Genomic DNA, 18279 nt, shown 5'->3' on the forward strand with positions numbered 1-18279 from the left:
TGATTATCCCAAACGCATCCCTACTTCTTGGTCTCAGAACTTCTTTGCCCTTTGCAGCTGGCTAAGTCCTTGCCAAGGCCCCACTCCTGCAAAAGCTACACACTGCTAATGACCTCATTTGTTCCTTTATACATTTGGGCTTTGTGTCTGGTTTGTTCATGATTTACTACAATGTTCAAGTCTACCCTCAAATCCACAGAACATTTACTAGGCTATTAGCCTTCATTTGCTTAGGTTGGCATACTCAGTGGGTGATAAAACTAAAAGGCTAACAGTTTACATGAAACTAATTCCTGGGTTAAATAGAAAGCAGAACATGTCCATCACGTGGAACATATAAAACATGGTTATGAATCATCAAAATAAGCACTGCCTTTTCTAAAGTGATGAAATATTTGTGTAGCATCCAGAACAACTCATGAAACAATGTACTCTCACCATGTCTGTATTTCTCTGAATACTCAACTATTGACAGATAGAGTCCTATTATACCAGAAAGGAAAAAGTATTCCGGGATATTTTAGGGATCTTACATCATACCTCACTGACAACTTTATTGAATTTTTCAAGTTATTATATATATTTAAATTATTTATTGAGTTTTTAAAGTATATTTATTTATTTTGAAAGAGAGAGAAAGAAAGAGACAGAGTGCGCAAGGAGGGGAAGGGCAGAGAGAGAGCGAGAGAGAAAATCCTAAGCAAGCTCCGTGCTGCCAGCATGGAGCCCCATGAGGGGCTGAAACTCATGAGCTGTGACATCATGACCTGAACCGAGATCAAGAGTCAAATGCTTAATTGACTGAGACACCCAGGCACCCCTATTTATTGAGTTTTTAAGTAAATTTCTAAAAGCCCCAAGTAACGACAAAAATAGCTTCTTTGTCCATATAAAATTAAGCCTCAAATATCAATGTTTTCTAAGATTATTAAAAACATTTTTAGCTGCTCCTTTAAATTCCTACTGACAGAACACTTGAAAATTACTAAAGTGAGTAGTAAAGTTTTATCCATAAAGTTATGCAAAAACTTATCTAGATGAATGATATTTCAATACCCATTCTACAGATATTTGTGAGTAGAAGTTAACTGGTTTTAAAGAGGGGGGAAAGGGGTTTCAGGTGAAGAAAACAGCAGATGCAAAGGCCTGGAGAGACAGAGCATGGACTTTCCACAAACGGTAAGGTTTTCAGTAGAGCTGGACCTTTGAGGGATTGAGGGCCTGTAAAGGTAGACACTGGCCACCTCATAAAAGGCCTTGTAGGCTATGTTAAGAAAATTTGGACTTTTTAAAAAAAACATTTTTTTTTAACATTTATTTATTTTTGAGACAGAGAGCATGAACAGGAGAGGGTCAGAGAAAGAGGGAGACACAGAATCTGAAACAGGCTCCAGGCTCTGAGCTGCCAACACAGAGCCCAACGCGGGGCTCGAACCCACGAATCGCGAGATCATGACCTGAATCGAAGTTGGCCGCCCAACCGACTGAGCCACCCAGGTGCCCCAGAAAATTTGGATTTCTTCTTGAGGAAAACGGAAAGCCATTGAAGAGTTTTCAAAGTGGGTAAGAAAATAAGCACGTTTAGAAAGATCATTTTGGCAGCAGTGTAAACCATGGCTTGATGAAAGATACGGAGCCAATTGAAAGACTGTTGCAGTCTCTAAATCAAAGTGGAGATCACGGCAGAGGGGATAAAGAGGAATGAGTGGATCGCAGAGAAAGTCAGAAGCAGAATCTGTGAGACTTGATGACTTAATGGATGTGTATGCACAAAAGAGGTTTTAGGCAAGGAAGAGAGGGAGAATGAGGAGTTAGGAATGACTCCCAAGAATAGCTGGATGAACGTGGTGCCTCACAATGAAAACACCCTCTAGAAGCAAGAAGTATGAATAAAAATCAATCAGCATTTGCTAACAAATTTGTAGAGTGATTTTATAATCATCATTATCATAAAATAACTGTATGTGGTACACTTTATAATTTATCAGTGCTATAATTAACATTGCTTCATTCGATCCTGTGATATTTTTCCATGTTACAAATTAGAAAATCAAATTACAGTTTAAATTACGTTCTCAAGCTCTCTTAGCTGGAAGCTACAGTACCAGTATTAAAACTCTAGTATTCTAACATCAAGGCCACTATGACACAGTATAACATTTGGTAGAATTATGGTTCTTGTCATTACTATGAATGATCAATCTATTGAAAGTTCCTTTTGTGCTAGAGACTCTGACAGTACTCTGCATAATTTAATCCTGACAACCACCCTAATAAAGTCAGCATTATTATCTCTATTTTACAAGTGAAGAAACTGAGATTCAGAGACATTAAGTATTTAAGGTCACATAGATATTAAATGGCAGAACTGAAATCTGATTTTCCAAATCTGAATGCCACAGACAGTACTTACAACTCATGCCAACCTGCTCTAACACCATGTATTAGATGTTCTTGTGACCATAGTTCCTCGATAAGCAATTTATAGATGAAACATACGTTTACTCAATCCATTGGTTGTTAATTTGGATTTTTGGTTCATGTTAATTGTGGATCTTCATATTATCAATCATATTGAACACATGGTAATTAATTCCAGCTGTTAAGTCCAGATAACTGATCTTACTTTGCTTTGGTCTAAAAACTTGGATCATGTAAACATTCTCTACATCTATAAGAATGTAAATAACTTTAAGATAATTATACCAGTGAGAATAAATCAGATTACGTTGCCACAGCCAATAATTGCCAAATCTCAGCGGCTTTAAATGGTGAGAATTTACTTCTCGTGTACATTACATGTTCATTACAGGTGAGCAGGTGGTCTCATTTTACATTTTTTTGACCAGAGACCAGGTTCCGTCAAGAATGATGTCGGTCATCAAGGTGGAAGAGAGGGAGGACTGGGGAATCATGCACCAATCCTTAAATGCCAGGTAAAAGTAGCATATGTTACTTCCAATCACCTTTTATTTGCCAAAGTATGTCACATGGTCACATCCAATTTTAAAGAACAGGGAAATAGAATCCTACCATGTGCCTGAGAGGAAGAGAACTGGAAATATATCGCCCCTAGAAATTCACAACTATTCCAAATATTAGTCAACTTCATGGTGAAAGATGTTCTGGGGTTGAATAAGTTTGGGAAATATTGAATTCAACAAATTAAAGAAGTTTCCTAACTATAAGTCTTCCCTGAGCCCGTATATATAACATGCATCATTAATCTACAAAAAAAGGGACAATTACTATAGGATTTTTTTTCCCAAAGACCATCTTCAAAGACTCATGTCCTAAAGACAATACTTTCAGAAATAGTACTCTAAGGTTCTGCTTTTAGAATGTATTTGTGGAAAGAGGAGAGGAATGAAGAAGGAGAGGAAAGAATGAAGGAAGGAAAGAAAAAGACCAGAGCAGTGCAAATTTTTGGATAGTTTTGAGATCAAGAGTTATACATAAAAGCCTTCCATAGTAGCTAGTTGCAGCCAAAAAATGCATTTCTAATCTCTTGCATATCACATTAATTTATTGAGCATCTGTTAAACATCATATATTATCCTACATAAAGCATGTAATATAATGCAGATTAGTATCTCCTCACAGATGAAGAAACTAAACTCAGAGAAGACAATTACATATTTAAAGCCACACAGATAGTAAACTGAGCTGCAGACTAGATGAGAAGGAAAAGTCATGTCAACCTCCAAATAGAAAGGATTAAATGCTCTAGTCAGAGGTACAAGAAACAAACTCTTTTTGGTCAAAAGATGGAAAGATTCATTTTCATTTTGGTTATCTTCTCTGGTTGTACCTTGAGTTATGTGCAAGGAGTGATATTTGAATGCCTGAATGAAGAGCTTTGAATACCAGGCTGTTTGGATTTTATTCTCCAGGTAATGCTGAACCATAGAAAGGTTTTGGGTCAGGAGTAAAGGAATCAGATAATCATAAGAAGACAGCATTTCAAGTTCAAGGGAGCCCTAGGTAATTCAGTCCAACTCTCTCGATTCACAAATGGCAAAAGTAAAGCCCTCAAAATGGAAACGCCACAACTAGGGCTTTCATTATTGGCATTAGCTTTTTATCTGGGAACGCGACCTGATTGGTTTGCCTCCCTTTGGTCTCAGGCTGAGCTCAGGTCCCACTGGCCTTGCATTTGCATCCCAAATTAATGTAAACCCTGATGAGGTCTTAACAGCTGGCAGAAGAGACTATTTTGAACCCAGGGGGATAAAGTGGGGATGGTAGCAGAGTTCAGAGGTACCCGAGTACATCTGACATCCAGGATAGGGATCATCCCTTGGCTGAATATTTCTCTCCTGGGTTGTACAGAAGCCCAGCTCATAGCTACTGATCACAAGTTTATTGCAGAGCTATGTTACACCTGCCATTATCAAGATGGGCAGTATAAGTCTCCAAAGAAGGGAAGAAGTTGGTAATAAATGGCTAAATAATTGCTGATGTTGTGGGTGTGCTAGACTTGGTCATGCAGATGCCCCTCTGGAGTTGATAAATGACAGATTCACCTGCCATATTGACCTATGAAAAGATAAGGTAGCTCTGTCTGATGTCAAAACCATTCCTGCACATTATGTGCCTTTCTTAGCAAAATGACTCTCCTCCTACCTCCCAGTTGTGTGAGCCAGAGACCTAAGTACCATTTTTGGCCTCCTTATCCCTGATATCTAATTTGTACCAAGCCCTCCTATTTTTTGAATACTGCCCTCTGCCCCATCCTTTCCGCAATGACTTTCGTTGAGAGCACATCATATCTCATCTAAATTATTGCCAAAGCCTTTTTTGTTTGTTTCTCCTCCCTCAAAATCTTGCTCCCCTTAATCCACTCTCCCTACTGCAGCCAGAGAGATTGAGAAAGCAACAATTCTTTGAAGTAATATATTTATTTTTCAGAGTCAGAAATGCTTTCAATCAGAGCATTGATTTTCTTATTCTGTTTTCTGGCTTCCCTGCAGAAAAACGGCAATGCCACAAGAAGTATGGGTGATATGATCTTGATCACTGGCTGAATGGATTTTTTTTCCAACCAGAGATCACACAAGAGGAATCAATTTAAAAGATTAGTTTTCAATTTGCTAAAAAGTGAGTCAACAACTCTTTAAGATCTCAAACGCCAGCTTTTCTAGTTTAGGTAAGAGCTTTGCCAGAATGAGCACTTTCAGAAAGTTTACAAGAGAAATTTCATTATTTAGCTCATTGGGAGTTTATGTATTCAGGTTTCTGTTATAAAAAATATGTATTGATTAATGCATGCCTAAGTCGTGGGGTGAAGGATAACAAGGAAGATTCTAGTCAGAGAACTTCCCCTGTATTCTAAAGGAAAGTTATGTTTTCTAGTCCATCCCAACGGTGAGGAAAGAAGATAAATATTTATATTGTCAAGCAGGACACGCGTTATCTCATTAGTTTTAAGAAGCAGTTATTGGGGCACCTGGGTGGCTCAGTTGATTAAGCGTCTGACTTCAGCTCAGGTCATGATCTCGCAGTCCATGAGTTTAAGCCCTGCATTAGGCTCTGTGCTGACAGCTCAGAATCTGGAGCCTGTTTCAGATTCTGTGTCTCCTTCTCTCTGACCCTCCCCTGTTCATGCTCTGTCTCTCTGTGTCTCAAAAATAAATAAATGTTAAAAAAAGAAATTAAAAAAAAGAAGCAGTTACTATCACAATTTTACAGAGAAGAATTCTTGGAGAGGTTAAATATTTTGGTTAAGATTCTAGATCATCTAAGTGGGATATGAAGATTCAAATTCAAAACACAAGAATGCAAATTTAAAAAAATTTTTTTAAACGTTTATTTTTGAGAGACAGAGTGAGAGCGGAAGAGGGGCAGAGAGAGAGAGGGAGACAGAATCTGAATCAGGCTTCAGGCTCAGAGCTGTCAGCACGGAGCCCAATGCAGGGCTCGAACTCAGGAACTGTGAGATCTTGACCTGAGCCAAAGTCAGAAGCTTAACTGGCTGACCCATCCAGGTGCCCCAAACACAAATTCTTAAGTTAGTTTTCTCATGGCTTTGAGAAGGTATTGCTTTCGATACTGAAAAACTCTTACAAGATAGGTTTTCGCACTCTAAAGATATGCTTACCAAAGTTTAAAGGGTTTAAAACTTGCCCCATGTCACTTAGTAAGTGACAAGGCTGACATTGAAAGTCCTACTTGGCTACTTCCAAAGCTTGTGTTTTTCCAGATGTCTTCCAAGAGAGCATCCTGTTTATTGTCTCATGGATGCCGCTAATGGTAAGTGATGGTGTTCAGAAGTGACTGAATAACTAGCAATAATCATAAAGGCACATTATCAAAACTTCACAGTGTAACCTATGTGCTTTGCAAATATTGTTAAAACGAGATTCTGACCAATAAAATGTCAGGAATGCTAGTATAAATTGGACAAGTGTGAAGGTAAGTTCAAAACTTGATTTGGCAATATTCACCATGTCAGATTCTTATTCAGCAAGACGAAGGGCTCCATTTTGACTTTTGTTTTTATTTTCTGTCCTTCTTGCCATCTCTGAAGTGAGGCTTGAGGAGTCTATAGAAGCTCTGTTGGACTAGAGTACATAAAAGCAGTCATCTATACCTGTGCTGGCCCCAGGTAGAGAAGGCACCCGGAAGGAATCCCTCAAAGTCAAGGTAACATTAACTCATGTGACTTCTTCATTTATTTTTTTTCCCCAGGCTTGTTTTAGTATGTCTCTAATTACTGCTAAGCCACTTCTACATCAGTTTCAGGGGTTAATTATCAAAATAAATTGAATTTGGCTTGGGAAAGACGTGAGCTTGCTACCTTTCAGACAGTAAAGACCTTGTTTTCTTTAGTCTCCAGCTTGAAGTCATTTGATTGCATAAATACTTTGATGATCTCAACATCTATGGCAGGTGCTATGGGGAATAGAAGCATGTGATGCTAAGGGACATGTTGAAGTAGCATGGATAATTTCATACATGGACAATTACAGAATATAATAAGTTGGAATTAAGGCAGGTGCTAAATAAGGACGCAAGGAAGGAATCTGTTATTGAGCACTTACTAAGTGCCAGATAGTTTCATGTACAACATTTCATTCAGTCTGACGATAAGCATCCTGTGAAGTAATATTGCCACAATTTACCATTTTACTGGGAACAAAGTTGTTCACCCAGCTGGTAGGTAGTGTGGATAGGGGGCAAACCAAGTCTATCTGGCTTCAAGAGCTGAGGTCTTTGTTTATACTGTGTCTCAGATGGGAAAAAGAAGATGGTGAACTGCTGTAATAAATGATAGAGGCAGTGGTGTTTGATGGAGGCCCTAAAGGACGTATAGGATTTGGGGAGTTATGGCAAGTGGGGTGAAGTGAAATTCTAGTGGGAATTCTAGTAGGAATTGTTTGCTCAGAATGTTGAGGTGGGAATGAACCTAACTAACATGTTTCAGGAATACTGAGGGGACTGATTTCACTGCTTTTCTTCATTAAAAAAAATGTTTATTCATTTACTTTGAGAGAGAGAGAGAGCGCGCGCATCCATGCGCGCCCGTGCGAGTGGGAGAGGGGCTGAGATTGGGAGAGAGAGAATCCCAAGCAGGCTCTGCATTGTCAACGCAGAGCCCATGGTGAGGCTTGATCTCACCAACTGTGAGATTATGACCTGGGCTGAAATCCAGAGTCAGACGCTTAACGGATCAAGCCACCGAGGCACCCCTCTTTATTTTTCAATTCAAGATGTTTAACTGGAATTCTTTCTGCTAATCCCATATTAAAGTATGAGGTAGAATTTATTTAAGGTTCTATTTTCATAATTAACTGTTGGTTATGTCTTACAATAAAAAGTTAAAACAGGAAAATGTGATCACATAATAAATGTCATAACCACATATATGAATGTAAAAGTTTCAATGCAGTTGCAAATGACTTTGGTAAACGAAAATATTTTAGAAAATGACCCACGGTTTTTATATTTTGTTGGGCTAATTTCTTGAAAAATTATGAACTCATCACTCCCACATTGAGTGGGAGTTACATAGTTACTAGATGTTAGCAGATATAAATAAGTGCTTTTAATCTCAAGAGAGTAAACCTAATTTACCAGACTTAGCATAATTTATCCATCTCTGGATTAGCAAGCCAAAATGCACTAGAAAGAATGCATTTGGAATATCTATGAAACACATCAGGTAATTGAACGGATGTTTGTGCAAGGCTCTGTTTTAACACCACTGACATCAGAATACAGTTTATTTAATCTTTCACAGAGTACTTTTCGGAGTATTTTCTCATATATTATTTATTCAATCCATTACTGGCTTATTAATCAGCATTCATTCATGTAAGTTTTCTTGGAGCTTGCCAGTGTGCTAAGGTGCTGATAAATAAATTGGAATGTAGTTAAATTGAGGGAGGACTTTGGGAACAACACCCTAATAGCAGTGGGAACCACTTTTGGTTTTCAGACATAGAGGTTTAAATCTCTCCACTTCCTTTCTTACTGATCAACTTTGCAGGGCATACACAAGGGCTATTTTTGTTTGTGTGTTTTTTATTTATAGCATGTAACGAATACCTTGGAGGCTGCTGGTCATGGAGCAGTGGTAGCCAGTACAACAGAAGGTGAACTTGGACTTGGCTCCTCATTGGCTGCAGGACACAGGTTGTTGTCACTCCTTCTCTCCGCTCTGATGTTTCCTCTCCTGCAGATCCAGGAAGGTGGAGATGACTAAGTTCTCCCCAGAATGTCTAATCTTTCTGAAGCCAGACCAACATTTAAAGAAAATGATGTGCAGGACTCAATTTCCTTTAAAAACACCCAATGCACGTCCCCAAGTGCAGAACTTGGCTACAACCTTCCTTCTTTGTCGAGACTCTCTTCCGTACAGCTGGGAGAAGAAACTACTTCTAACTTCCAGATGAGCACGAATGAAGTTTTGGAGGAAAGCCTGGTGCAACACTTTCCGCAGGTGGATTCCTCAGGAGAGAAGAGACTTCAGGATGAACAGCTGGCCAAGGGCTTTGGGGCTCAAAGAAGCTTTGGGGCTCTTGTCAGGACAAGACTTACAGACATTGTGCTGCACTGATGGCTGTTCCGTGACTGATTTGCGTGCTCTTTGTTAAGACAAGAGGAGATGCCCGATGAAGGTAGAGCTTTGAGCATGCGCTTAATCACGGTGTTTTACTGCTCAGTACAACACTTGCATTGTGTTATGAAAATAATAGCTTTGGGCTAGGCAATCTTTCTTTCCTAAAAGTTGTGGATCAATAGTTAAAACCACAATGAAGTGTATTTTCTCTTTTTGCCAAAGTGAATGCACTGTTCTTTTCAAATTTCAACTAATCTTTTGAAATTTTAAATGTCGTGCAAAATTGCAGTTAAAATGCCATAAACCAAGCTCACTGTGATTTTCTTCTTGTAAAAAAATTTAAAATAACTTTAAAACAGTAAGCAGATTATGCTGATGGTAGGAAAATGTTAAAAAAATAAGCATAAAAAGAAAATAAAAATCAACTCTTACCTCCTCATCCAGAAATAACTATCCACTCTTAACTTTTGGGTTGCTGTATATTATTAACTGAGAATTTAAACATTGTTTCGTGGTCAAGTATAAGAATCTAAACAAAGTACTTTTTCTCAAAACATCTTTAAGTGCTCAATAAATGTTTCCTAATATGCAGCCCTTCTACTTGAGGATAGCTGGAGACATATGTGTATCAGTTAGATCTCCCTAAAACCCAGAGAATATTTGAGTAATGAGCTCCTTCCTATAGTCTGGGCTGCTTTGGTTTTGCCTTCCTACTGCTGAGATAAAAGGACATTGTGTTGGGGCACCTGGGTGGCTCAGTCGGTTGAACCTACGACTTCCGCTCAGGTCATCAGGTCATGATCTGACAGTCGGTGAGTTGGAGCCTTGCATCAGGCTCGCTGCTGTCAGCTCAGAGCCTTGAACCTGCTTAGGATTCTGTGTGTCTCTTTCTCTCTCTGCCCCCCTCCTTGTGTTCTCTCTCTCTCTCTCTCTCTCTCAAAAGATAAAGAAAAATAAACATTTTTTTTAAAAAAGGACATTGCATTCTCCTTCTAGAAATTAAGAAACTGAGACCTGTATAGCCAAATCTCGTGACAGAATTGGATGTTTTTACAGACAGACAAAGTAAGGAAATCACAAAACTATGTTTTCATTTCTAACTCTGACATTCAACTCCCCAGTGGTTTGTAACAATACACTCTCTGTTCATCTGTGGTGCTGGTCTTATTACTACTACAGTCTGTATTTGAAATCCATCTACTACATTCTGGGCACTTAAACTGTGTCAAAGCCTTGTGCATGGCATTTAAACATTTTAACACATTTGTTGCAGGAAACCTATGAGTGTGGACAGTACACTTCATCACCATTTTGCAGATAAAGAAACCAAAGCTCAGTGGAATCAGGTAAACATGTCCTAAGTCACAGACAGCTAAGGAGGGTGGTGTTACTGGATTCAAACTTAGGCTGCTTAGCACGAAGGCAGTCACATCAAACTGTACTGGTAGTCAATGTATTCTTCACCACCAGGAACTCCCTGGGTATTTTTGTTCGTTTGATTTTTGGGTTTGCGATCTGTGCGTGTTTGTGTGTGCGTGTGTGTGTGTGTGTGTGTGTGTGTGTGTGCCACTGGAAGAATGTCCATTGATGAAGTGGTGAAAATCGTATTAAGTCTCAGTCTTTGAATACATGCGTTTTCAATACGGGTGGGTGTGAAATGCGGAGACTGCATGAAGTACTTTTGCAGCATACTGGAGTGTGATGGTGATCTCATGGTAAAGCACTTACCTGATTGAATTGTGAACTTAAACTAGCTGCTTTTCCCATGAAGCATCTTTTTTTTTTTTTAAGAAAGACTGAAAAACTGTAGTTATTCAGATATGGTATTTGAAATTAAACAAAAAAATGTGAAAATGAACAAAATGAGCCTCACTTCAAGAAAAACAATTGACAATATTTATTGCTGATGATAAAATTCAAGCTTCCAAGCAATTTTAAAAAACTTTTATCCTCTACCATGGGCACCAGTGGTGATATTAATGAATTTTACTTTTTGATATCGTGTAGTGAAATGCGTTAACATTTGGGAGATCTGCATAACTCAGTGAACCAATATTTTCCAAATGATGGATGCATGATATTACAAAATCATGAGTGGGGAAAAGACCCATTTAATGTGCAAAATAAAGATTTTAACCTAACGGTACAAAAATTCATTGATGTGATTTCAGATTCTACATTGCAACTAACCTTTAATAAACAGCTACTTGTCAAGTTTTGGTATAATATTAAAAAAGAATATCAAAATGATCTAAAAAGATAATTTCACTAAATAAAATTGAAATCATCTTAAATTAATGAAACAAAATAGTCTTTTAAAATAACCTTCCCTTTTTCAACTAAATATCTGGATTTTCTGTGAGGCTGGACTTTTCTTTTCGTATATTCAATCAACATAACACACAGTAACAGACTGAATGCAGAAGCTGATAATGAGAATTGTGCTGTATTTTATAAAGGCAGTCCTTAGAGACTTGTAAAAATATAAAACAGGGTCACTCTTCAACATATGTATTTTGTTTTGTGAAAATAGATATTTTTCATAAAATGTTACTGTGTTAATATGTGGTAGGTTTATTATTTTTAAATGAGTTAATAAATATTTTTAAGTTTCTGTTTTAAATTCCAGTATGATAAATCTGGATAAATTCAACCCACATAAACAAAAGCCCTTTGAAGTTCTTAATAATTTTTAAGAGTATAAAGAGTTCTGAGACCAAAAAGTTTGAGAGTTCCTATTCTAGAACATGTATGTTTTTAGATTTCATCAATAGATATTCAAGTTGTTTGCAGTAGTTGCCATTATAAATAAAGATGAAGTAAACAGCCTTGTTCATGTACCCTTACATACTGACACTTTTACTTTAATGGGATAGCTTATCAAGTTGCTAAGAAAAAAGGCATGTTTATTTTTTCAGGATATTTGTAGTAGTTACTATTTATTTGATATATACTTATAGTTATTTAAAATGTATCTATATAATTTAAGTACATGGAGAAACAAAAAAGAAAAATGAGACCTACTATCTTCACTTAAATAAATCCCATAGTCAGGATGGGTGAAAAATATATGTATCAAGTTAGGAAATGCAAATAATCCAGAGAAGTGTGAAATAAAACAAAACTTCATTGCCTTCCATTTAGTTCTAAAGTAATAGTATAACCCTTATGAAGAGTTTCTTATAATTTCTGCTAGAAAAGAAATGTTTATATTGAATTTATATAGTATAGCTACAAATACAGTTAGATAGCTTGCTCTATATCTGTGTCTATCTCTCATCTATCTACCTACCTATCTGCCTATTAATCTATCTATAGCAGAGATTTTTAACTGTCCTCCAAAATTTCTCCTCTTCCTTTTGGTCACACAGCTAGACTACATCTCGGTCTCCTTTGCAGGTATATGTGGTCACGTGACTAATTTTGGCCAATTAAATGTGAGTAGTAGTGATATGTGCCACTCCAAGACTAGCCCTTAAAATCATTCATACTATTCCTCAACTTAGCAAGTAATAGCCTTTGAGTTATTTTATGTACTTACATTTAAAAATTTTTTCGTTTTATTTTTCATTTTTTTTGAGAAAGTGTGCAAGCAGGGGAAAGGGAGAGAGAGAATCCACCCAGCATGGAGCCCCACATGGAGCCCCACCTGAGCTGAAATCAAGAGTCAGGCGCTTAACCAAATGAACCACCCAGGCACCCAGTTGTTTGATGTTTGATTCTTTTTTTTTTTTTTTTACAGGAATTAACCTACTCTAATACAATACCTACTGAGCTTATCATACTATTTAAAAAAGTTTTTTTAATGTTTATTTACTTTTGAGAGAGACACAGAGCGCAAGCAGGGGAGGGGCAGAGAGAGAGAGGGAGACACAGAATCTGAAGCAGGCTCCAGGCTCTGGGCTGTCAGCACAGAGCCCGACACAGGGCTAGAACCCACAAACCGTGAGATCATGACCTGACCCTTAACTAAGCCACCCAGGTGCCCCTATCATACTATTTTACACAGAAAGTGACTACCATACTACTTGCATCCTGTTGTTGTATGTAATATATCTTGGAGATATTTCAGTAACATTTTGGTATGTGTATTTTAAATTTAAAAACATATATGAAGAGGGCCACGTGGGTGTTTCAGTCAGTTAAGCGTCCAACTTCAGCTCAGGTCATGATCTCGCAGTTTGTGGGTTCCAGCCCCGCATCAGGCTCTGTGCTGACAGTTCAGAGCCTGGAGCCTGCTTTGGATTCTGTGTCTCCCTCTCTCTCTCTGTTCCTCCCCTGCTCACACTCTGTCTCTATCTCTATTTCTCAAAAATAAATATTAAAAAAATTTTAAAAAAACATATACCAAGAGATTACCATTTAAAAAGTTTGTATTAATCCATATTCCTACAAGAAATTCATGTGAGTACATATTTCTCTATATCCTCACCTATTCATAGTGTTACTGCACTTGCTAAAAATTTGCAATTCTTAAAGGTGAAATACTGAATATCATTTTTTACTTTATTGGCATTATCATGGCTATGGTCACCTTTGGATTTATTGGACATTTGTATTTTCTCTTCTGTAAATTAGTCTGTTTCTGTGCTTTGCCCATTTTTAAATGTATTTATAATAGTTTTCTTGTTACTTTTCAAAGTTCTTTAATAGTAAGGATACTAACTTTTTGAATGTCATCTGAGAAAAATACCTTCCCCCTCTTTGGTATGTCTTGACTTCAGTTAGTCTTTTGCAAATATCTGTCTTTTATAGTTTCTGTATTTTCTGCTTTGCTTAGGAATATCCCCCTTAGTGCGAGGTTGTAAAAGAATTCTACTATGTTTTATTCTGATAATTTTGTTTTATATCTTTTGCATTTAAATTTAACCCACATTAGGGGTGCCTGGGTGGCTCAGTTGGTTAGGCGTCCTGCTTGTTATAGGCTCAGGTCATGATCTCATGGTTGGTGAGTTTGAGCCCCTGGTTGGCTCCATGCTAATAGCACAGAGCTTGCTTGGGATTCTCTCTCTCTCTCTCTCTCTCTCTCTCTCTGCCCCTCCCTCGCAAATGCACAAGTGCTCTCTCTCTCAAAATAAATAAATGCGTTTTAAAAAAGTAAATTTAACCCACATTACACTTATTTTTGTATAGAGTGAAGTGTTTAATTTTCATTTTCTTCCAAAGGGACAGAACATTTTTCCTGCATTATTTATTAAATGAACCATCTTTTGCCCATGGAAATTTCATGTCACTTTAGTCATATGTTTTTTTCATTACATTTGGAACTATTATAGGGCCGTTCTTGTGTTCACTTCTCTACTTATTGTGAACTAGCCACATACTACTTTGATTTCAGTAATTTTATGGGAAATTTTAATATCTTTTAAGAAAAGCTGTCCATCATTATAGATTCGGTTTCTGGGGGGAATTTTTATGGCTATTAGGAAACATAGATTCTTCCATATGGATTTTATAATTATGTTATTTTGTTCCCCAAAAACTTTATTGGAATTACAATTTGAATTGCATTGCATTTATACTAATGAAGGAAATATCATATTCTATGATATTAAGAATTCCTATCCAAAATATGTTTCTATAATAATATAGCATTTTATTCCTTTTAATAACTTTTTGTAATGTTAATTATGTACATCTTGCACCTTTTTATATTACCTTTTTATTTGCCACTTTTATTTGCCACTGTGAATGAGAAATTTCCCCCATGTTCGTTTCTAAATCTTACTGTGGTACAAAGAAAAATCTTGATTTTTGTACATTCATCTTTTCTCCAGAGCCTTGTCCAGTTATTTTATTAAATTTAATGGCTGCTTTGCTAGTTTATCTTGGGCTTTCTAGGTATACAATATTATCATCTGGTAATAAAAAGGTAATTTTATCTCTTCCAATATTTATTGCTTCATATTCTTCATGCAGCAATGCTTTATTGAGATTAATGCCAGGCATTGTTGTGGATTCTATGGATACAACTGTGAATAAAACAGATGAATAAAGTGTATATTCTAGTGGAAGGCAGACGTAAACAATAGAAATATTAAATAATGACTGATGCTGAGGAGAAAAGAAAGTATGGGAGGGGGATAGGAAGGTTTGGTGGTGGAGTGGATTTGAGACAAGGTGGCTAGGGAGAGCCTTACAGGGAGGGGAACCACTCAAGAATTCTCAACAACAGTGATGATAGTAAGCATCTCTTTCATGTTCCTAATTTTAATGGAAATGGCTTTAACATTTCAGTACTCAGTATGATGTTTGCTGTTTAAAATATTTTTAAAAATAAATAGTAAAGCAATAGTCTTTACATTATATATGTATATATATTATTGGCCATCTTAAAAGTGTTATTCTATTATATATTGCTTAAGAATTTATTTTGTTATAAGCAGCTTCTCGATTTTATCAAATACCTATTTAACTTCATCATATATTTTTCTCTTTTGTTAAAATGAAGAATTACTTTGATAGTCTTCCTTATGTTGAGATTTCTCTGCATCCTCAGAATAAATCTGATTATGGTGTAATATTCTTTACTTTGATATGTTGTATATCAGAAGAACTGAATGTGTTTTTTTAATTTATTTGTGGCTTTTATTTGTTAATTCAATCTGATAAGAAAATGAAGCAAATTCATGTTTAATGAGTGACATGATATACTTGATTATATTCCATATAATCTAGTATTTATTTTAATATTTTTGTTTGCATTTCTCACTTATTAATTTAGAAATGTTATTGTCTTTTTCTATGTCATTGCTGGTTACTTTCCACTTTCTGCTAGATATATTAAAATCTCAACTTCCTTGTTATGATTCTAATTCTCTTCCTCCACTAAGATGAACCCTTTAGAACAAAGGTGGTCAAACTATGGCCCATGGGCCAAATATCCCCTATCATCTGATTTTGTATGGCTTACGTACTAGAAGGGTTTTTACTTTGAAAATAGTTGGAAAAAAGTCAAAAGAAGAGTAACTTCATGATATATGAGAAATATAGAAAATTAAACTTTCAGTTACACAAATAAAGTTTTATTGGAACACAGCACACTTACATGGTTATTTACTGTCCATGGCTGCGTTTGTGTTTCCATGGCAGAGTTAAGTAGTCAAGAGGGAGACCATATGGTCTACAAAGCTGAAAATATTTACTATCTGGCCCCTTATTGTTTTCTGACCTATGCTTAAGGACATTTCCTAAGTGTCTAATTTTCTCAGGTTGACCCAACTCTCTAGAGTGAGTCCTTAGAAGACTTTCATTTATGTTTTTGAACAAGGATGCAAGTAAGCAACTTAGCTGTATTTTTAATTTTTTAGCTCTCCTACCAAAGTAAAGTTCTTGTTATAGAATAAATTTTCTTTAAAAAATATAAAGATAATGTATTTTTATAATTAACTACCAACATACAGTTTATTTTTCTCTGAAATGAAATAACGGCTAAGCTTAATATTTCTCATATGAACTTTAAAAATGATTTCCAGCACCCCCTGCACAAATCAGGCTGGATATTCTGTTCTTTTGGTATTTAGATGATCCACCCTCATGGTTTGTGGGAAGCAACAATTTTCCTTTTATGACTACAAATGTAAAGTGAAACTTAGTGTTTCCCATACTGGTTATACTGGTTCCTTGCCTTGCTAAGTAGGGAAATAGCCTAGTGGGTGGGTGGAGAACCACAAGTTTCAAGTTATGTCCTGCACTAGGGGGAAGAAAAAGTTGTGTACTGTAGTTAAACTGTGATGAAAGCTACCGAGGAGAAATTACAGGAAACTTTAATCAGATACTTAACATATTTAAGCCTCAATAAACCTTATAGTCATGTTCTAGTATGTGTTCACGCATGTGTAGAATGGAAGAGAACATATGAGATCAAATGGACACTAAGACAGGAAAAAACAAGTAGCAATAAGCAAAAACATTAAAAGAAACCAAGTAAGTACTGAAGTGGAGGCAAGACATCTGATTGGAAGCAGTATAAAAATAGGCAGAGATTAGCAAAAAGAGGTTAATTTGGAGATAAATAGGGTTTCATAATAAATGTGGACTTGAGGAAAAATTACTTGTCAAAGATCTAGCAGTAGATGATTAAAACTTTGAACAGAAAGAAAAAACATCAGGTAATCTACGGTATGACATTATGGGGTGAGCCGAAATTGCTAAAACATATGCGCAATTCTTTAGGAAAACAGGATCTGTAGGAAGAAATTGGATGTCCACAATAAAGGTCTATGATAGGCCAGACATGTTATGGATACTTTTCTTCTAAGTCTTCAAGGCAAGAACACGAGCAGTGGTCATTGGCCACAAATCAATAATAAGTAGTGATCATTATTATAATCATTTCTACCTTTGAAAAAACTGAGGCCCAGGTCACTGGCCACTTTGCCCAAAGTCACACAAGCTAAAAAAGGCTGGAAGCAAAAATGACTATTTGTCAAGTCTGTGCTTAAAAAACAAAATAACAAAAAAAAACCCGAGCCTCCAAACAAAAACAACTATACCACATTGCTGCTGAAAAGAAATGAATTCAGAACAGAGCTGAGGTGGAATGTGGCCAGAGTAATGTGTGGCCAATTTGGCCTGGAGAACCAATTCCGCTGTTAGTGAAAGCATCATGGCGGTGAGGATGGGAACAGACTGCAGGAGGGAAAAGCAGAGTAGCAGAGAAAATCAGAAGTGGTGGGTGTATACCACTTCCTTAAGAACTGAGAGAGCAAAAAAGCATAGTAAATTATCCGTAACTATTTAATATTTAGTTTTCTTAATGTGTTTTTTGATAATATCTAGAAAGACAGGGCAAGTAATGGTCCCAAGGCAAGTGTTCATTTTCTAAAATGCTAGATTTAAAAGTTCTAATTTCTCAACTGTTGTTTTTTTTTTTTGAATTTAATGTTTATTTATTTTTGAGACAGAGAGAGACACAGCATGAGCAGGGAAGGGGCAGAGAGAGAGAGGGAGACACAGAATGTGAAGCAGGCTCCAGGCTCTGAGCTGTTAGCACAGAGCCCGACACAGGGCTTGAACTCACGAACTGTGAGATCATGACCTGAGCCGAAGTCGGACGCTTAACCGACTGAGCCACCCAGGCACCCCTCAACTGTTGTGTTTTAAATAACCCTCTATACTGGATAATTCCCAACAGTTTTAAAAAATCAGTGAGCTGGGTAGCGCTTAATTTCCCAGCGCGTAATCTATTGGACTCTGTTGCAAGGGCCTCCTAT

The 18279-nt window shown here is 36.8% G+C and overlaps 1 protein-coding gene and 1 long non-coding RNA gene across 2 annotated transcripts; both read left to right on the plus strand.

The window, feature by feature from the left end:
* The first annotated feature begins 1466 nt into the window (after positions 1-1466).
* On the plus strand, positions 1467-5495 carry LOC125171839 (uncharacterized). Its single transcript, XR_007154442.1, has 3 exons — positions 1467-1563; positions 2850-2936; positions 4974-5495. It is a non-coding gene; the product is annotated as an uncharacterized LOC125171839 (long non-coding RNA).
* Positions 5496-5611: 116 nt separating this feature from the next.
* Positions 5612-9881, plus strand: INSL5 (insulin like 5). The gene is given in 3 exon segments (XM_047871298.1): positions 5612-6645; positions 8537-8985; positions 8987-9881. Coding segments are annotated over 2 exon segments (378 nt in total). The 5' UTR covers positions 5612-6645; positions 8537-8719; the 3' UTR covers positions 9099-9881.
* The last annotated feature ends 8398 nt before the right edge of the window (positions 9882-18279 follow it).

This window comes from Prionailurus viverrinus, chromosome C1 (assembly GCF_022837055.1).
Source record: "Prionailurus viverrinus isolate Anna chromosome C1, UM_Priviv_1.0, whole genome shotgun sequence".
Lineage (NCBI taxonomy): Eukaryota > Metazoa > Chordata > Mammalia > Carnivora > Felidae > Prionailurus > Prionailurus viverrinus.